The sequence below is a fragment of a genome, unplaced genomic scaffold (genome assembly GCF_019419815.1).
Source record: "Pyrus x bretschneideri cultivar Hongxiangsu unplaced genomic scaffold, Pyrus_bretschneideri_v1 Contig3, whole genome shotgun sequence".
Taxonomy (NCBI): Eukaryota; Viridiplantae; Streptophyta; class Magnoliopsida; order Rosales; family Rosaceae; genus Pyrus; species Pyrus x bretschneideri.
This window is the reverse complement of record NW_025999612.1, coordinates 4,215,831-4,237,160: the sequence shown is the minus strand read 5'-3', so window position 1 is coordinate 4,237,160 and position 21,330 is coordinate 4,215,831. Positions and strand designations below refer to the sequence as shown.

Sequence of the window (21,330 nt, the reverse complement as noted above, 5' to 3'; positions counted from 1 at the left end):
ACGAAAATTAGCTACTAGCAACCATAAAACAAGGGGACTTTATTGAAATAGAAAACACCTTCAAAATACAAAGTGTCAAAGCCTAGCTAAATTCTCCACATACGTTCCTCCCCCGCCCCCCCCCCCCCCCCAAAAAAAAAAAGTTGTGTAACCAACCCTAATGGCTAACAAGCCTTATTTATACTACTCTAATTAAAATCCTCCTAGTAAAAGGTCTTAAAAGAAAACTAGGAAACATAATTAAATGATAAAATAGAAAATAAAAGGTTTCCTATTTGAACTAGAATTCGGAGTTCTCAGAAAATTAGTCTTTTGACTGACCAAATCAACTCCGATTTGGTTCCAAACAGTCTCTTTTGAAAGCTGAAGACGTCCCCTACAAATCCTCAGAAGGAATCTTCCTCAAAATATGCCATCTTGACTTTCAAAATACCCAAAACGTGCAGAAATGTCAATCTGGAAAAGTTGCGTGCTGAGCCTTCATTTCTTTGCTACGGTCAAACGACTTGGTAAAAAAATCTGGAATTTTGATACAAACATCTTGAAAGACTCACAAACATCCTCTAATTGGAATCACTCCAAAATTCATCTGTTTGAATACTTTTTTCTCCCAAGGAAGTCAAATAAATTAATACTAAGATTAGGGTAAAATATATAGTATAATATGGACTCATCAAATACCCCCAAACTTAGCTTTTTGCTTGTCCTCAAGCAAAACAAAACTCAAAAACAAATTAAAAACTAACAAACTAAAACTAAATGACAAAAATTTTACCTTCAAGTTGCAATCTATAGAAAATGTTAAAAATCAGAACATCTTTTCAAAAGTTCCAACTAATCCCACTACAGAGTCTAAGGCATTTAGAATCAATTAGAAAAGAATTCATGAACTTCCTTTGGTGTAAAGTGAACCAACATGACTAAGGAGACTCGACTAAAACCCTTATCTCTCATCCTTCTTTATTCCACACGTATTAACTTTACAGATAGCTTTTTTTTTTTTTTTTCTCTTCTTTTCGATTTTTCTCTCTCTTTTTTTTTTTCCAGTAACATTAGTGGTCGTGCAATATCAGTTCACTTAAGTTTTCGATCTAACCCATGTAACGAGCTTTAGGTCAATGACTCCCAAACCACAAAGGCTTTAGGGCACTAGGTGTAGAACACCCCTAAGGACTTATTAACTCGAGCTGAAAAGGCTACGAAACCAACTAACCACCCTATTCCAAGACTTTACTGTTTGATGCGAGAATCACTGTTGATCAGGAAGGACTGGCCCGATTACTAAGTAAAGTCTCGGGTGGAACAATTATTACTTTATTCATAACAAGAACTAACTTTACTTAAAACAAAAATTAAAATTAAACTTAGACTAAAAGTAAGGTTTCAATCTCACTCCCAGCAAACCATGTTGATGTGAATGCGCAAATTTTCAAAGTATAACTCATGAATTAGTGTCTAAGCAACGATAAATAGAAAATACTCTACTGTGGGATTAATCTTCACCATGTCTATTTGTTCTAATGTTTAAAATAATCTATGGATATTAACTTAAAAAGAATGAAAATTTTTAACATAACTCAAAAATAAAAATCTAAAAATTCTATTTCCCACCCCCAAACTTAATCACACATTGTCCTCAAGGTGTGGAAAATAAAGAAAGAAAATAAAAATATTAAAGCCTTAAAATAGCTAACAAAGACAAAGAAAATAAATGAAGAAAATAAAATAAAGAAAACGATAAAAGAAAGTATAAAATAAGAAAGAAAACAGAAAACAAAAGACTAAGCAACTGACACACTTGGGATTCGAAGACAGGACCTGAAGATGGGGAAAGGCGCTGGAAACTAAAAACCTACAAGTGCTACTAGCTGGATTTGAACCCGTGACATGGAGGAACAAGGTGAGGCGTTGAGCCTTGCACGTGCAGGAACACTCGTGTGAAAACCCTAACACCTGGAGCTTATAAGCCGACTTAATAGCTTCATTCTTCATTTCCAATCCATGAGTGCACTCCGTCGTCATTTCAAACCCTAACACAAAACCGCTGCTCTCTAGCCATTCCAAAATCTTCCAATGGTCTTGGATTTGTCGAACTCAAAAACAAATACCAACCGTGCCTCCATAGCTGGATTTCTATCATTTATTCCCAAATCTCCGTTATGCTGCAAATCGAAGCTCCAATCCGTCGAATCAATGTCCCAGTGCACACCAAGGTAAATATCTCTTTTTTTCTTACAGATTTCATGACCAGAAGTTGCATGAACTCCTTTCTGAACTTGATGCATGGGCTCATTGATATGACGAAATTCTCTAATCTGATACTTGTGTGTGCTGTGCCTGCAAGTTCAACCCACAAGTGATGCAGAGACCCAAAAATTCGTAGATCCTCATGCCCTCGAAAGTAAAATTCATCACTGCAATTATTTGAGCCTGAACTTGCCAAATCTGTAAATGTGCTGCTTGTGCATGTCTAAAATATGAATTAGGTTAAGTCGCATACATCTGTGTAATAGTGCTTTCTGATTTCAGTGCGTTCATGCATCAATGGTTTTAGTCTACTATCTGCAAGCTCATGAATGTTATCTGTATATTGCATGTCTCCATTGATTAACACATGAGCCCAAAAATTCGTGCATGAGGTCAATCTGCGTATTGGCTTAATGAATGTGCTCCCCTCTGTGCTACTTAGATCCCACCCCAAAACTTGTATGTAGTGATATTTTAAATAAAATGCGAGGAAGTGATTAAGTGAGAGGGGGTGCCAAGCAATACAGGGAGTCTTCTCAGCAATCCCACTATGAGTATCTCTGGACCTCAACTTGGTTTCTGTTTCTGTATTACTTTGATTTCTGCATTGCTGAATCTCATGAATGTTGATGAATTAATGATGAAAGCTCAGATAAGTGTTGATGAATGGATGACTAATGGTGCTTTTTGAAATGAATGGATGTTGAATACTGGTGAATGCAAAATTCAGTCGAATGTGCGCGTATGGTGGATGTTAAAGGCCGACTTTGAATCCGAATGTAACCTGCAAAGACCAAGAATTAAAAACTTAATTGGACAAGGATAATAAAAATAAAAATAAAAAACTGAATTTTTTTTTTCTTTAGATTTTTTATTTATTTATTGTTATTTAATTTTTTTTATTCTTGATAAAGACTAAAAGGAAGAAAATATAATGAATGAAAATAAAAAGAAAAGAGTTTAGAAAAATTGGGTTGCCTCCCAATTAGCGCTTTAGTTAACGTCTATAGCTAGACGTAGAAGGAAGAACTGAAGATCACGTCACTTGTTCTATTAGAGTCAACAACTCTTTAGTAGCATCATAGGGCAATAGTAGGTATGGAATGAGTTGTTTATCAATGGTTGAATTCTTCATAATTGCCCTTATATGTGAATGAATCTTTGTGATCAAATAGGGTCCCTTCTAGCAATGCTTGTGTTTCCCTTGAACTGACTTCAATCTTGTATTTAATACCCACAATTTTTGTATAGGTCAAATGTCTTGATGAAAGATGGGGCTGCTATTAAGCTTTTTTTTCTTCCCGTTGTAGAATGTAGCATGCCGGATAGACCTGCCCAGAGTTGCTTTAAATTTGATGGGCTATGTATGTGCAATGTCATGTGAATTTCCAGATTCTGATTTGTTATGAACAACCCCTTGCAACACGTCAGTTATGATGAATTCCGGCAGCTTGGTTGGTTTCTTTGCAGCCTCTTGATTCGGCCAAAGCAAACATTGTGGGAAAATTTCGTGTGGCATATAAGCATGGGTAGCAAATGATTCCGTGGGAATTTCAAGATCAGCATGTGCTTTTTCCTCCATTGGGCACGAGTAACTGGCAGATTGCTCCTCGGTACCTGTACCAATCTCCTCTTGATCATTAAAGCTCTTCCTACAGTTTAATGCTTGAATAAAAAAATCCTTGCTTGGTTATTTCAATGTACAACTCAGTTGATTCCAACAATTTAGAGAGCTTGTCCTTTACCGGAAGCTCCTGTGGCACATTAAACTACTCAAAATAGTGCTCAAGTTGCCTTTGCAAGCTTAGGGTGTAGAACTCTGAATATGGATTGCTCCAATTTCTTTTTGAGTTGTTTCTCATATTGGTATGCTCTTGGACATAATCTGGAAAATATTCCTTCTGAGGACATTGCAAAATATCATGGGTCTTCAAACAACAAAGTGCACAAATTGTAGGTTTAAATCCATAAAAACCCCATTATGCAGAGTTGACCCATAAGGGCGGTCTTCCTGGTTGTATATTGAATCCAGGAGGAGGAACAAATTCCATTATTGCGCGAATTGTAACCTTAAAAAAATTAAAATAAAATCAAGTAAATAAAAAGTTATATACAAAAATAATTAACTAAGAAGAAAACTAGGAAACATAATTAAATGATAAAATAGAAAATAAAAGGTTTCCTATTTGAACTAGAATTCGGAGTTCTCAGAAAATTAGTCTTTTGACCGACCAAATCAACTCCGATTTGGTCCCAAATGGTCTATTTTGAAAGCTGAAGACGTTCCCTACAAATCATCAGAAGGAATCTTCCTCAAAATATGCCATCTTGACTTTTAAAATACCCAAAACGTCCATAAACGTCATTCTGGAAAAGTTAATTGTAAGCCTTGTTCTACACCCTGTAAGCCACATCAGTTTGTTCTTGCTGTTGAAGGTGAGTTATTACCTGATCCTACTATATACAGAAGCCTTGTTGGAGCCCTGCAATATCTAACCTTTACAAGGCTTGATATTTCATTTGTTGTTAATAATGTTTGCCAATTTATGAATGTCCCAATCAATATTCACTTTAGTTTGGTCAAAAGAATCATGGTACTATGAAATGTGGCTTGCATTTTTCTTCCGGTACTGGCATGGAAATCAATGGCTATAGTGATTCAGATTGGGCTGCTGGATATTAATACCAGAAGGTCTATTATTGGATATGTGATTTACCTTGGTGATAATGCTATTTCTTGGCAATCTAAAAAGCAAAATTTAATGTCAAGAAGTTCTATTGAGGCTGAATACAAGGCCTTAGCTCATGCAACAACTTATGTATCTTGGATCAGGTTAATTTTAAGGGACATGGGTGCAATTTTACGTAATCCTCCTCTTCTACTTGTTAAAACGGAGTCTGCAATTGCATTAAGCCTGAATCCAGTGCAACATTCCAGGCTTAAACACATGGAAACTAATTTCCACTTTATTCGAGAAAGAGTACAGAAAGGTGATCTGAACAAGTGGCAGATGTGCTAACTAAATGTTTACATGATCCTGGCTTTCTTAGACATTGGGCTTACCTTAAACTGGGAAATCCCAGTTACGATTGAGGGAGGAATATTGGATATAGATGAATTGTATACTTGTGCCACATCATCAGTAGCTTAAGAGATAAGCTATGTAGTTTTGAATATGATTGTATAGAAAGGAATTTCCCTCTCTTGTATTGTAGGCTGATTGTAAGAAATACATTTACACATTTACAAGCTTTCTTCTCTCCTAAGCTTCTTCTTTATCTTCTTTCTTCTGAGTTTCTGCAAATATGAATCTTTATGTTAATACCTTGTTCCTAATAGAATGCATGTGCCACAAGCCTTGCATTATATTACGTACCATCAGCCAAGATTTCAAGAGCATCTATCTTTTCTTACTTGAAACTATTGATCATTTGATCAAGCACTCATCATCTATTTTCATTCTTCAACTGTTTGACAACACAAAAAAACCATTGTTCAACTCTTTGGCAACATAACAAACCAAAAGCTTTGCCCTCTCTTCTATCTATCCAAGGATGAAAGGGCAGAGACCTTTGGTGTCCCCTCCAGTCAAGAATTTGAGCCTCACAATCACTAGCCAATATGTTTTTCTCTCGTACCTTTCTTTGCTCATTTACTATAGCTAAAATATTTGGTTTGCGAGTTATTTTAATTTACTCCGACATCTTAATTATATTAGCCCAAAAGAGTATGTGAAACTATTGTAACACTTAAATTCCTCAAATGATAATATACAGTCTCTACTCGTTGACATATAGGATTGTTAGTTTGTGGAATTCAGTACAAGCAGTAGTAGTTTTGATTCTAGACTACAAGTGGTCAAATAATACGATCGAACTAAAAGCATGATTTCTGAGAAAAGTAGTAATTGCATCATGACAATATTCCCACGACTAAATGTATGAAAGAAACACATTTTTGTTCGAGAATCATAGTTAAGTGTGTGATCAGTTACAATGCAAATCCCCTTAATATGGTAAGTTAAAAATGAGTTTCGTGCAGTAAAACCTTGTGTCTTCTTTTTTTTTTTTTTTTTTTTGGTTTCTCTTAAGCATACAATTCATGTTTGATGCGATCATAGAAAAATCAACTTGTTGGAAAAATTAGGGTCTAATTGTTATATTAAATCACATAAAAAATTAAGAAATGATTCATGCAATTATATTTCAAAATTAATGCATACATATGAGTAACCAATGTTAAATGAACATGACATAATGGATTAGGAAAACTTGAAAATTCGGTCGAGGCAGGTGTTAGACAGTTAGACACTTTGTCCTTAAGACAAGTTTATGCTCCACTACGGTGCTCATAGTTGATTGGCGCTTGTCTCCCAAGATACAACTACATCCTTGTAATAGTAGCACTCCAAATCACAAGCCTCCATGAACCACAATTGTGTTGAATACTCTTTCATATGAACTCAATGAGATTCTCTAATATTTAGTGCACTATATGTATGATTATGTAAAACAATGAAAATTGATTTTATATTTACAGGGGGGCTTCCTCATTTATAGGATTTGTGATGACTCTTTGAAAAACATGTGATTATTCATGAAGAGTCAAAAGTTACAATTCTTCATTTGAATAGACACATCTTTCTACCAAAAAGTTTCACTTCTAATTTTCATTCAATTAATAAATTTAATATATAATAGGGAATTGTTATTAGCACTCTAAAAATCTCATTCTACACTCCAAACTTTCTATATTAGGAAAGAAAAATACACTTGTGAGAAGTGTAGAATGAGATTTTTAGAGTGCTAATAACACTTCTCATATAATAATATTATTATTAAATTTTCCAAACACAATTACCAAAATCCAGAATCATGCAACCTTCAGCTATCAGCTACCCGAGCTGTATCAAACCTCCCCGAATTCAATCCCGGAGTAGAAAGTCCAAAAGCCCATATAAAACTGAGGTTGAGCTAGAGCAAAGCCTATAAACCCGAAGCCCATCAAAGACTTTGTTCTTTGTTTTTTGTTTTTTGTTTTCCTGTTTGTTGGGGTTTGGTGTGGAGGTAAGTTGTAGTGAGATGGTGTTCACACACTTTTTTTTAGTTTTTATACACATTCTTCTTTGTTTTTGATCATCGGATTGAATAAATTAAATGAAAGCATAAGTTGGAGTCAAACATGGGTGTGTCAGAGGCTCTAAAGAGTTTTACCATTTGCCCAGTTTTATTGTATCTCATGTCATTGCAAAATTTTGCTAGTAAACTCCAATCTCCATATTAAGGTGTTATATTGAAATGATTCTCATATCTTGAGAACTATATAAGTTTAGATTTGGATTCTGAATTAAACCTTCAACTCATAAATTAATATGTGAATATTATATGGATCATAGTGTCTTAAAAAGAGATTCCACCTTTCACATTATAAATTTATTGTGTTGTCCTAAAGTTCATACCATAGCATCCAAAAAAGAATAAAGACTTCAACATTTTTAGCAAATAATCATATAAAAGTTTTTTTGTTTTTTTTTTTTTGAACAACTGATATTATCTATACAAGTGGAAGGGGGGGGGGTTAGCCTCACAACAAGCTAGATAATATGTTCAAACTCACATTTGGCGAGAATTGAGCCTAAGACCTCTCATTTACAAGTGAAGAGAAACACCACTAAACCATAGCACTAAATGACATATAAAAGTTAATTATAATGACCAAAGTACATGAGATTAATAGGGAAAGGTGATACTATTTATACACTTATTTTTACCTTTCATACACCCCTATTAACTTTTAATCATCTTTGATTCATTAATTGTGTGTGAAAGATAAAATGGTATGTCCCGACAACACCACCCAATAAAGAATAATGGCCACTAATTTAGTACTTCACGCTGGATTCCAATATCTTCCAAAGACACTTCCACTTATGTTTCAATGAAAAATAAATAAAACATGAAGTATGATCCCCATTTACTGGAAAATTTCTATTACTGCAAAGTAACTTAAAAAGTAACTGCACTGCATCTGCATGTGGTCCTTCTGCCTGCACGGCAACTTCCTCATCCACGTTCTAGAAGGATATTCCTGTGCCCACTTCACAAAAGGAGGAGATCAATCACTCTAACAGACAAAGCCATCTCATTCCCACCACCTCCATAGTCCACTGAAAGAACCTTCTTCTGTTAATTTCTCCTTTTTCCAAACTGTCTTCTTCTACCCACCTATGAATGTCTTCTTCCATTAACCCCTCATCCAAGTCAAATCATTAGCAATTTGGTCAACTTCTCCATGCTGTATCGCACTCTAGCTTTACTAGCTCCCCAATAATGACGTTTTAGGTCAACTTCTACATCTCACCACCAATATCTTGCCGTGTATACAATGCAGGCACAAAGCAGCATCCAAATTTTTCATAGACCCCTCACTAACCAGAATATTTCTTCTAGTTGTGCTTCTTTACTTTAATTTATATGGCTAAATACTAAATAGAGATTATTTTGTATACATACATACATACATACATACATACATATACATATATATATATATATATATATGCACTTCAATTGTCTTTCTTTTCTTTTTTTCTACCAAGACTGTACAAAATTCAGTTTCTTATTTTTATTGATCTAAGATTATTGCAAAATTTCTTACTCCGAAAGTGAACGAAGGTGTTAGGAAGGGATATGGATTTGAAAGGAGAAGCTAAAGGGCATGGAAGTTTATATATATAAGTATTGCCCAAGAGTGTTCTAAAAGTGTTCCTTGTGGAATTCGAATTTGGTTGAACCTTTTTGATTGAACTCATAGCAAAGCTGGCTGAGTTCTTTAGCCAAAACTGGTGCTCCACAATAGAATACCCCTGCTCAAATATTTCAACACGGTTAATTAGTAACAGTATTTGGAGAAAGCAAGCGAATTCTGCTTATAGGTTTAAGAATATTGACTTACCTATCCTTGCATTACAGTGTTTGGAGGAAGTTTTTGAGAAAACTTTCTTCCAATTAGGCCTTGCAAAATGGGTCCGCACCTAAGTACAAGAATGAAGAGTAGTAACTAAAGTTATTGTCACGACCAACAAGTCCGACCCAAGGAAGTGCTCGCCACCTCGAGGCTATACCCAAAAAGGAGTAATGATAAAGTGCCACGGATATAACTGGTATCTTATTTATGAAAGGAAGAGAGAAGCACAATGGACCATTTGTCCACTCAGTTTCGGTGGCTCAACAACATCCCGAGTGAATCATATGTAAAGAAAAAATTCCCAAGTTTATGTATTGGAAGAAAAAGAAAATGACAAATTAAGGCATTGGTTGCAGATTCAGTGCCACAAAAATTCTGTGGTGGAAAAACCAATGCTTGAAAGGTTAACATGCATGAGATGCTATAGAATAAAAGAGATAAGATATCTTACCCTAGTGCCTGACACAATGTCCACCCCATTCTTAGCATGGTTGAGAGCTTGAACCATGGTGATGAGTGTTGATCGAGCATCGCCTTCCTCATACACACTAGTCAAGTAGTTGTGCATCTCAATGACACCCTAAAAGTAAATAAAAAAGTCATGACAAAGTTATAAGTAACTTAACTATGGTCATCTATCTATATACGTAATCAATTCCACAGGAACATGTCTAATTACCCTTTGATCAAGCTCTGCAACTTCATTCATCACTCCTTTGAACCAATCAAACGACCCTTGCTCCCTCGTTACCCAATAAAAGTAGGCATTGGTGGTCTTCAGAGGCTTTTTCCGTTTCGGATCAACCTTGTTGGGATTGGGAGAACCTATACTTCCAGAACTTAAGTCTGATGTTCGACTGAAATCTGAAATGGAATCCTGAAAAGAAGAAAGCAGATTTGTGAGTCCTCATTTATGCAAAGGACTTGGTGACCAAGAAACACATATTTAGATGATAACATTGGGATAGTGAGGTAGCAGTCACAATAAACAGAATGGCTGCAGAAGTTCTATATATACTTACTGCCTGCTCTTCCATCTTGACAATATTGTTGAGCAAATCTTTCAAAATACTGATGAATGGCGTTGCACCGATTCCAAGACCAACAAGCAGCAGGACATCATATTTCCGGTAGTCTTGTGCTGGGGCACCGTAAGGCCCATCTATTAAAAGCTTGGGCAAACTGGTGTCCAGAAAACTTGTGCTTAAATATCTTACTAAAATTGAGACCAAAATAATAATAATTTCATGATATACACCTTGTCTTGGTTGTTTCATCAGCCCTTAGAAGGCCACTCTTCCCAGCTAAGGGAGGCTCGCAAGCTTCTGAGAAGACCCTCTTAAGTTCTTGTGTCCAGTCCCCAAGCTGACGAATGTGAACACTAAGGTAGTCATCACCTGGAGCAGATGTAATCGAAAATGGATGCCTGACATAAATATTTTAACAAATTAACACTCGGGATGAGCAAATCAGAAACAACATCCCTACACTAATTATATGCAGGGGACTAAAATTGAGTGTTTTTCATAAATTGGTATCACCATAGTGACTTACCACTCAAACGGAGAAACTGCTGGGCACTGTACAAACATGTACTGACCACTCTTGTACTTAAATTGTTGTGGCTTAGACATTTGCAATGTGAGAACGTTTCCAGGATAAATAGCAACCTGCAAGTTCAGAATTAATATCTAATCAAATAACTCATAATTGCAACTTACTAGCAAGCAGCCTTCTATATATTCTAGTTTCCTAACAACAGAAGTTGTATTAATGCGCTAGTACATGTTCACCTTCAGAAGACGGACAATATATGAGCCGGACCGAAAGATTCTCAAGATCCTTTCTCCAGCATATAGTAAAACAGGAACAGAAAGATACATCCAAGTCTGAAAGCATGAATATAACACTCTTTATTAAGAAACTTAAACATTATTAACAACCCAAATTAAAGATATATTTCTAATCAATACAGGGATATCAAATAATTACCGTCTTTAGGTACCATGTGTGCACGAGATAGAGGAAAACGCCATGGATAATCAGCAAGATATAGACAATAACAAACAAGTGATGTGAATACCAGAAGGCATTGAAGCCGGTGAGCCTATTGAAGGGCTTGGGAAGCTTAATGAGGCTCCGCCTGAACCACCGTGTAGCGAGTGTGAAAGCAATAATCATGCATATCACCATTATAATTCCAGTCACCCCCTCTGCCCCTTTAACCAAATCTAGGTAGGTGGGTTTATGCTTTCCAAAGTCATGATGCAAATATTTCTCGTAGTCTGATTCGGGAACCTTTATAAGCCTCGGAAAATCACAAGCAAGATGGTTCCCAGCATGGAGAATGACACCAACTACGATGGCTGCAGCAATTGTCTGCAAAGGTTCTCAAAGGAAAGCACATTTTAGCGGATGTCACATAGTATTATCCGTTTCATAAGACGAGAATTGAGTTTAATCAGCCGGGGATTCAGTTAACAAGATTAATTAATAAATTCAGGACCTCTACAAATCAAGTAATCTGGCACTCTAGCATTGAACAATCTCACTTGGATGTGTCATGTGATGCTACTTCAAGACTCTTTGCCAAGCCTTTATACATACAAAAAAGTTTCTAAGTCACAATGAGGCACATTGCATTTACGATTATATAGTAGAGAAAACAAAGTGCACAGAGGAAATCATCTATAATTACGTCAACCAGATGTAGTCAAGTGAGTTCCCCTCACCTAAACCCCAAACATAGAACCCACAAGGATCCTCTCCGGATCCTCTTTGTGAGGATTCTAAAGATCCTTAAATCGTGTTTATTCTTCGTATATCGTGCGGTCAGTTTTTGTCAAATACTATTCATATTTAATTTAAAATAAAAGTATTTAAAATGATTTCTAACCGTACAATGTACGATAAAAAAACACGATTTGAGAATCCTCACAAAGAGGATCCGACCGGAGAGGATCCTCATGCACATAGAACTATGTTAACCTACAAACAAATTCAAATTAATATTTCTACTATATTAGTTTTGGCACCTCAACAGCAATTAGGACCTACCAGTGCTCATAGGACGGTGATACCTCTTTATATTTCTTTTTCGGTGACATGTGATTTGATACCTATTCCCTTTATTTTTATTAAAGGAAGATATCTACGAATCAAGTATAAATACAGCTGTAATACTTTAACCTTATTTTTCAAGAAAAGAAAAGAAAAAACTTTAACCTTATATATCCTAAACATGTGGGTTGCCTGGTTACTTTTCCCAAATTAAGTCAATGCGTTTCTGGTTCCCACTATATGGTTTTCTCCTTTCCTTTGCCCTAACAAAAGAAAGATATAGAATGCTATTTATTTCGTCAACTTCTGCTGCCTATAGTCTCTAGATGAAACTAGTGCTTTCCAAGGGCTAACGTAAACCCTTGCGTTGGCACTAAATATTATAAAGTTTGCCCTAGATGCAGGGGGAAGATATACACAGACCGGCGGCTGTCCATGTGAGATCATGTCATCACTGGCTTACAAAATTCCGAACTTTCGTATAACTATACTAAAGAAATGGTTAACAAATGTGTTATTGGCCCCAAAATTCTAAATTTCCGTATAATTTTACTAAAAAAATTTGCTAATTAATATTTTCTAAATGTGTCCAAAGATAAGTGGGACCAAGGTAGCTCATATTTTGGGAACTTTAACAAAAGTTTCCGGTACTGTTCACTTTAACAGAAAATCATATTTTTAAGCTATTTTCATAGTCTTCCTTAATATTTTCGTGAATGAGTGTGTCATGCACGTAGTACCTTGTGGAAGTTGATGTTGTCGTCAAAAGGCACAAAGAAGCCAAGCCTGGTGGACCTGAGCCAAGTGATGGTGTTTCTACAAACAGGCAACAGCACAAGAGCCATGTTGAATTTCAAGGTCTCGCCAGCACCTTTGGCCGTGAGAAGGCAATAACGCATTATCTGAAAAGCACTTTTCCTCTTGTACTGGATGAATTTCCATGTGAAGAGCGCAATCATAATGCTAACCCACAATGTCAAAACCCAGATTCTCTTCCAGTTTTCCTGCAAGTAATAGAGTAATTTGGTGCTCATTCTGCGTATTGGGCTCCTACTTCTCAGCCCTTGGAGGTTCTGGCTTAGGGCTTGGCTCGTGTAACTCAGTGCTTGGCTGTAGTTTAAGTACGTGTCTTTTTGTAGTAGAAGCGTCTCCAATTGCCATAACTGCATCAACATTTTATCGTCGTCCTCATCATCCACATTATTAACAACAAAATCTTCAGAGTTTTATTTTTATTTTTTTTTTGTTTTTTTTTTCATAGACTAAAAAAACAAGTTTGAATCCAAAACGCAGCTCAAGAGTAAAATCATATTCAACTACACCAGTAACACCCACTTTGGACAAACTCGTCAGAGAATGAAGATGACTACCATGCAATGCAGGAAAGATTTCAAGAAATCTGCATGATGTCAACTAATAACCCTGCACGCGTGCCTCGTGTTTGAGTGAGAATTAAGCGTAGAAGTAGAAGGTCCACGTGGGAGAGTGAGGTGAGAATCTTGGGATCTTTTAATTCTGTTCATCTATTGCATATCGTACGATTAAAAATCATTATAAAAAATTTATTTAAAATAAAACATAAATAGTATCTTACGAAAACTAACCGCACAATTCACGATGAATGGATATGATTAAAGGACCATATGGATCCTCACAAAGAGAATCCGAAGATGATCCTCACAAAACTATGTGTAAGTCAAAATAGCACTCGCCAAGTGTATGGTAGGTGAAGATGATTTTCCGTATCTACGATTAAATTACGATAGTACCCTCTCAAGATATGATGTGTAATAGTTAGTCACATCTCTTCCAATAGTTCGAACATCTCCACTAAGTTTGGTTTAATTAATATTTCTCTGCCCTTAGATGTAAATAAAAATCAAACACTGTTTTTATATATAGATAGAAGAAAATTGTTTGAAACTGTCATGAAAGGCTTTTGAGAATGGAAAAGATGCAAGGGTGATGACCTATATAACTACCAGCTTAAGAAAAAATTTCACTAGCTTTTCCTTTGGAATAATTCATCCACTATTTTTCGACCTTATTGTTGCAACGTTTTTCATAGAAAAAAGACCATGTCTCAAAACACTTAGTAGCAGGCACATAATTAAATTCAGGCAAGATAAGTAAGGAATGAGAAAAAAAGGAAATCTGATAATTAAGTCAACAGTAACGAAAAAAATGGTTCAACCATCCCAGATGTTTGTCAAGAAGTTTGTCAATAAAACAAAGAAATCTGATAATTAAGTGGAATTCTGGTCGGTGAAATTTAAGCATGCATCTTGCCTTTAACTGTGTCAATAACAAACTAGTCAATGCCTTATTTGACATGTAAACCCAACTAATTACTTGGGAAAACTAATTTGCAAATTAAATTATAAAAGTCTATGCCTCAAGAATGTGTAGTTGGATTGTCCAAGACTATTTGACCAAAATTTCCTAGCAGTTCTAGCTGTCTTTATCATTAATAAATCATTTTTCATTATAAGTAAAAGTCTACTACAAATAATGACGGACTCCAAGATTTGGATATTTAATGATCCATATGCTTATCTTATGGCCAGCTAGAAATATATAAAAAGGTGGTGTATATATAAATACATGTATACAAGAAAAAGAAAATCCAACTAGAAGTTGTGGCAATTGGGACCTACCTCGATGTAGCCAAGCCTTTCAGGATCCAACTCTTCCATGATCAGAGCTGCATATTCCTCTGCTTGTTCCTTCAATCTTGATAGCTTGTTTGCAGAAGCACTCAACATGATGATCTAAAACATTCGAGATCAAATAAATAAAATAATAATTCTTTTTTACAAGAAATAAAATAAGAATTTAATTATAATTTTTCCAGCAAACACTGAGTTTATAGTTCACATTAATTAAAACTATCCAAACAAAAAAGGAAATTTCCAAACAACGACCGGAATACTTACTACCATGTATTGACTACAAAGCCCTCACCAACCCCACTGGAAACGATTGGACCATTCCGAAAAATTTGGTAAAATCCGAGAATTTGAGATGCCATATGTCCAACTAAAAATGAATAAAGATGCTTACGAACCAAGAAAAAAGAGACGTTTTAATTAACTCCATTATTAAGTATTTTTTTTTTTTTTTAATTTAAGTGTGGTAGTTAGTTTTGGAATTTTTCATTGATTTATGGTCACCCAATCCTGCCTAACATGAATTATAATAAAGCAAATGACACCATGTAGGCCATGAAAATATGAAACCCGCCAAGAAGCTTATGCATTACTTGTACGATTAGATTAGGGAGATCAAATTTCATGAACGATTGAGTTTGGTCGGCGCAGAGTTAGGCAAGTTCATGAACAGCATTTATATTATTAATTTAACGCGGCTGCTTAAGCATGTTCAAAGTTGATTAGAAAAAATATAATAAAATAAAAATAAAATCCTTTGATCAATATAATTAAAATACCTCTTTAACTTCTTCTTCTGTAATTCGACCATCATCATTCTTGTCCACCCTGTTGGAATATATAAATTATGAATTAAAATATTTCCATATAAGTTTAAATATTTCAAAAAAAGTGAAATACGACATGACGATTTGGCATTATTTGTCCAAGTGTTTGCTTTATATGAGTATACAATTAAGGTTGAGCAAACAATTAATGAGCAATGATTGTAATTAGATAATTGTTTTTTTTTTTTGGTCAAAGGTAATTAGATAATTTATTAATTACTGCGTACATGTCGAAGAAGATCTGAAGTCTCGAATCGAAACTTTGATCGGAAATTTGGGACCAAAACTCATAGAGCTCGTCCTTGCTGATTTTCTCAACCTTCATTCGTCGTCTACGACCCAACGCATCGAACAACTCCAACGCAAACTCCTTGGAATCTCTCATTCCTTCGAAAACAAAATCAAACAAAACAACAAACACACAAAAATCAATAGTGTATGAAAATAAACATAATAATATTGAGTCATTGACTGCGGCAAACTGCGCGAGCAATTTTTATCGTTTATCATTTGAAACCCGAAAAATCATTTTACAGAAATCTTTCTTGCATGCATAATGTCAAGATAAATTGTAGTTTTAGTAGTAGTAGTAGTACCGATGCATTGACCGAAATCGGCGCGATGGAGGTGGCCGTCCTTGGCGAGCTTGTTGAAATTGACCTCCACTTCGTTCCAAGCATCGACGCCATTGGTCTTCGTACTCTTGCAGTTACTAATGAACCTTAACCCCCGAAGCGCTTTCTGAGCGCTGGAGTGAGTGCGATCAAGCTGCGCTCGCTGCCGCCTGAGAGCTCGAGCTGCCAGCGCCGAGTCAAATGCACCGCCTCCGCCACCACCGACTGATGCATTCTGAGAAGTCGAAGCGGAGAGAACTTTCGAGCCGTGGCTTTGGTTCCACGAAAACCTCCTCAGCTCGGCTTTGAGCTCTTGAGAAAATTGCTTCGCTTTCGCTACGGCCTCGGCTTTGAGCTCCTGAGAGAACTGCCGTATCCGATTGTTGGACGAGCTTCGCCGTATCGTGGATGGCGACTGAGAAGCTGAAGCCAACGCCGACGTCGGAGTTTCATTTCCGGCGGTGGCGAGTTCGTCGATGTAAATGACGGTGGCCGGCTCGACGCTGCGGAGGACAATCGTGTTGTCATCTTGTAAGTCGAGAGTTACCTCGACGAACTCCTGATCCCCAGAGTTGGAGTCATCGGTCATTGCCGGAGATGATGATCCGGTGCTGACCGTCGATCTCATGGGGACGGAGTCCGAGGCCCATCGGCGCTCGTGCCTCGGAAGAGCCCTCATTTATGAATAAAACAGAATGATAATTAACAAACAGAAACAGTTGTATATAATTTAAAAATGAATGGAGGGAGGTGGTGGTGTTTATAAGAGTTGTAAAAATGCAGAGGTGAGGAGAGTGATGAGTGAGTTTTGTTTTCTTCTATTCTTTTTGTGAAAAGAGAGTGAATTGGTCGTGGAACGCGGTTTGTTCGGAATCTCAGGGAAAAGACATGTACGCGGAACGCAGCATTAGACACAGAAAAAAGAGAGAAGCAGACAAAGCTTTGTATTCAGAGAAGGAAGAAAGCTAAAAGTACTCAATTATCTCGTGGGGAGCATACAATAAAACCACCACAATTATATTATACATGTACATATTTATGTGTTATATATGTACGTTTATTTATTTATTTTATGTAAATTGATATTTGTTATGAAATTATATGCGGATGTGGTTACGGTTTGTTTGAATGTGTTACACGCAAGGATTCAAAAGGTGCTAGGCACCGGTTGGGCGACGGATATGTGTCTAGGCGGGAGTTTAGGCGGAGCCTAGGTGGGGGTTTAGGCAGTTTTTTTTTTTAATTTTAATTGAATTTATTATATAACATATAAATAACTGTCTAGTTGTACTTAAAAAAATACATCATTGTATTAAAACGCTTGAATTGCAAAATAGAATGATATATTGATTATAAAATATTCGAACATATTGAAAATATGAGGAACAACATACAATGAGTGTTCATCCAAACATTCAAGAAATCTCGTACAATTTAATGAAAAAATAAAATGCAAGATGAAAGTTATCTTTCTTAAGTAAGAATTTCGACCTAGGTGGGTGGACAGGTCTAGGTGGGCGCCTAGGTAGGCTATGTGCCCTTTCTTAATTTTAAATGCTTAGGGACTAATCATGTCGGTAACCAGCCGCCTAGCGCTAGGCGGAGATTTTTAGAACACTAGTTACATGCATTATTTGTAATGGTGACTTATTATTTGAATGTCAAGCTTTTATTCATTATCAATTGTGTTTTTATATCCCGCAAACTGAGAATTTAGCTTGAGTAGTTATTTTATTTTTATTCGTCATCTAACAGTGTTGAGAAATTTGGAAAAATAACTAAATTTTAAATCCCGTATAGAATGTTAACGATCATTTTAATTTTATGTAATTATAATCAATACTTGATGTAAAAGTATTAATATACCCTTAATATTAGGATTTCTAACAACAACCAAAACACAACCTTTAAACTACCTTAAAATGAGGAAATAATCTATATCACTTTTTAGTTTTCATTATTCTCTTCAACTTTTGAACTACTTTCTGCAACCTTTCGGATTTTTGCAAAACGATACAACAGCCTTATTGTTACCTTTGACTGCACTTTCATTCTTCAATCACATCAATTTTAAAATCTTATTGGAAGTACCGAGATACCTAGCAATTTAATCTCGAAGACTTTGTTTTTTTTATTCTTTTTTGTTTCAATTCAGGCTTTCATTATGGTTTAAAGGTTGCAAACATCCAAATGTGTAGTTAAAGGTTGCAGACATCCGAATGGAATTTAAAGATTAAATACAATAACGAAAACAAAAAAGTGACAAAGATTAATTTCTTAAGTTGGCCAATTGCCAAAAATAATGTGGGAATTCAGAAAACTCTCTTCATCTATATTCAAATCTTCAGTGTTACAGGTTGTGTTTAGGTTATTGTGAGAAATCGTAATATAAAGGGTATATTAGTACTTTTACATCAAGTTTGATTAGGCTTTTTAGCCAAAATGGTCCATGAGATTTGCACAATTCCTCACTTTGGTCTCTGAGATCTGAAATTAATAGAAGTGGTCCCTAGGATTGTCCACCATCAATTATTTTTGTCATTCTGTGAAAACTTATGTTAAATAAGGAACAAAATGAAAAAACTACCATTTAATAAACAATAGGCCAAAATGATTTGTTAAAAATGAGGGTATTTTTGTCACTTTATCCTTATTTAATGGATATTTTCCATGGAATGACCAAAATGATTGATGGTGAACAAACTCAGAGACCAATTCTATCGATTTCAAATCTCAGAGACCAAATTGAGGAGTTATGCAAATCTCAGGGACCATTTTGGCTAAAAAAACCTTTTAATTATCATAAAATTAAAATGGTGACTATAAACCTATATAAGGTCTAAAATTTGATTATTTTTCCAAATTTCCCAACAGTGTTGTCATATATAGTGATATTCAAGTAGTCTCAACTCATTCATTTTCTTTTTGTCACGTTCTTTTTTTTAATTGATCGAGCATACTAATGATTTGAATTCTCAAGGTTCTAAAAGAGTCTAAGCGCTAGTCAGGTGGTGGGTTGGGACCTCGCTCCTAAGCGGTCTACGGGGGGGGCTAGGTGGCCTAAGCGGATTTAAGTAAATTTATTATATATCATATAAATAAAGTGTTTGCTTATACTTAAAAAAAATACATAATTTCATTCGGATACATAAATTGCAAAATAAAATGACATATAGATTATGAAGTATTAGAACATAATGTAAACATGGGAAACAAACATATAATATGTGTTCATTGAAGTATTTACAAGTCTCTTACAACTTAATAAAAAAAAATTGCAACATAAAAGTTATTCATTTTCTATCTAATTGAGAGTTGCAACCTTGCAGATGCCTAGGCGGGTCTGGGCAGACTAGGCAAGCGCCTAAGTAAGTCTAGGCACCCTTTCTTAATTGGGACGGTGACCAGCAACCTAGTGGCTAGGCGGCACGAGGCGATGATTTTTAAAATAATAGAATTTTTAGTGATCTTGAAGATGTCATGTGAAAAGATCTTAATAGTGGTAACAATTTTTTTTTTAATTTAAATTACATTAATTGTGCTTGACTCATATATTAATTAAAAACGACTTTCAATAGTTTTGTCAAGCAAGACGACACACAAGCGCTCCTATTTTGTACTCCTCATAAGTGTATTTTGTTTTTAAATATAAAAAAATTGGAGTGCAAATGACAATTCTCCTTCTTTATAAGCACTACAAATGTAAAAACGCCATGTGACCACTAGCAGAAAAAGCTTCTTTTTGATGGGGTCAAGAAAAGAAAATCCATGTTTGTGGGTTTCTTCCTTTCTATTCTCTTCACTCTGCTTTTTTTGGTGGCCACTTAAGAACAAGAGAAGAATTCCATGGTGTTTTTTTATTTATGATTTTATTTAATGAGGAAATGATTCACAAATTGCAGGCAAGAAACTGGTGGGGATACTAGAATTAATTTTTATTTTTATTTCTTTGGGGGTGAGTTCGTTCTGAATCTTTCACATTTTGTGTGTTGGTGGAGTTGAGAAAATGCAATAGTAACAAGTGTTTCTATTACAGTCATTACTTGCAAGCTTCTAAGGGCTGAGGTAGGTGGATTTGTATACCTAAAATATTGCTTGTGGCTTCCAATGCTAATAGATCTAGAGAATGCTTTCAATTTTCAACACATGCAAATCTAACCTTACATTTGTTACTGCTATTAGATGCTGGGTACTTGTAGCTAGTATCGAAGGGCTTACTTACGTCGCAGTAAAAGGAACAAACAAAGGAAAAAGAATGTGATGGTATTATATTATATAGTAAGTGCTTAAACAATGATATCCTCTTTTCTGTACCTGAGTAGGTAAAAGAAACCAAAAGATTAGAAAATAAAAAATTAAAATTGACTAAGATGTTAGATTCCAACAACGAAGTATTGCGTGTGATATACATAGCCTTATTGTGAAAAAACTTAGATTAGATTTTTCTTTTGTACACATTAGATCTTAAGAATACGACCTTGCACCAACCCTAATGCTGTTTTACCTTAATTGGCTGAAAACTAATTACGCAACTTATAATCTCAATTCACCTGGAAAAGCATCTTTCTCTATTTAGCATTCATCATGAGTTACACCTCTGTGGAGAATGGATTCCAAATTAAGGGAAGAAGGGTCTTGCATAGGCTTTATAAGTAAAGTGAGGCTACTTTCACATTGCCAACTGATTTTTTGGTAGAACTCTAACTTTCTTCAAACTTATGCCTCAACACTTTTCTTTATCAATCAGAGCCTGTCTCAAACCTAGCTACCACACATTTAATTAGGATATATGTTAAGGATCCAAATATGAACAATTCTTAGATAATTGAACTGAACATTTAATTAGGATATGTTGCAAGATGTAACCTACAAAAACACATTCATTGGAACGAGGTTCCAATTTGTTAGTAGTATAAGTCCCTATGTGTGGGTAACACGGACAACTA

At 35.5% G+C, this 21,330-nt stretch overlaps 1 protein-coding gene and 1 long non-coding RNA gene across 4 annotated transcripts; one reads left to right on the top strand and one right to left on the bottom strand.

Annotated features, from left to right (window-relative positions):
• The first annotated feature begins 1,962 nt into the window (after nt 1-1,962).
• On the top strand, nt 1,963-4,185 carry LOC125479801. 2 transcript variants are annotated; one of them, XR_007260270.1, is made up of 3 exons: nt 1,982-2,213; nt 2,345-2,401; nt 3,558-4,185. It is a non-coding gene; the product is annotated as an uncharacterized LOC125479801 (long non-coding RNA). The 2 variants fall into 2 exon arrangements; XR_007260271.1 differs by having other exon boundaries at nt 1,963-2,401.
• Nucleotides 4,186-8,108: 3,923 nt separating this feature from the next.
• Nucleotides 8,109-17,379, bottom strand: LOC103941851 (respiratory burst oxidase homolog protein A). Of its 2 annotated transcripts, XM_009352047.3 has the most exons (14): nt 16,367-17,379; nt 15,998-16,157; nt 15,723-15,771; nt 14,932-15,045; nt 13,015-13,437; nt 11,207-11,593; nt 11,008-11,103; nt 10,769-10,884; nt 10,473-10,640; nt 10,237-10,396; nt 9,894-10,091; nt 9,666-9,794; nt 9,203-9,281; nt 8,109-9,113 (listed from the first exon to the last, which is right to left on the bottom strand). In XM_009352047.3, the coding sequence occupies exons 1-14, from the start codon at nt 17,061-17,063 to the stop codon at nt 9,004-9,006; spliced, it is 2,886 nt and encodes a 961-aa protein (XP_009350322.2). In that variant the 5' UTR covers nt 17,064-17,379; the 3' UTR covers nt 8,109-9,003. The 2 variants fall into 2 exon arrangements, with proteins under 2 accessions (XP_009350322.2, XP_048445431.1); XM_048589474.1 differs by lacking the exon at nt 13,015-13,437.
• Between the last annotated feature and the right edge of the window lie 3,951 nt (nt 17,380-21,330).

Coding starts and splice junctions, on each gene's coding strand:
- LOC103941851 (XM_009352047.3), bottom strand. CDS start 17,063: ATGAGGGCTCTTCCGAGGCACGAGCGCCGATGGGCCTCGGACTCCGTC. Junction 10,397..10,472: donor GATGAAACAACCAAGACAAG/GTGTATATCATG, acceptor TCTGGACACCAG/TTTGCCCAAGCTTTTAATAG. Junction 9,114..9,202: donor ACACTGTAATGCAAGGATAG/GTAAGTCAATAT, acceptor ATATTTGAGCAG/GGGTATTCTATTGTGGAGCA.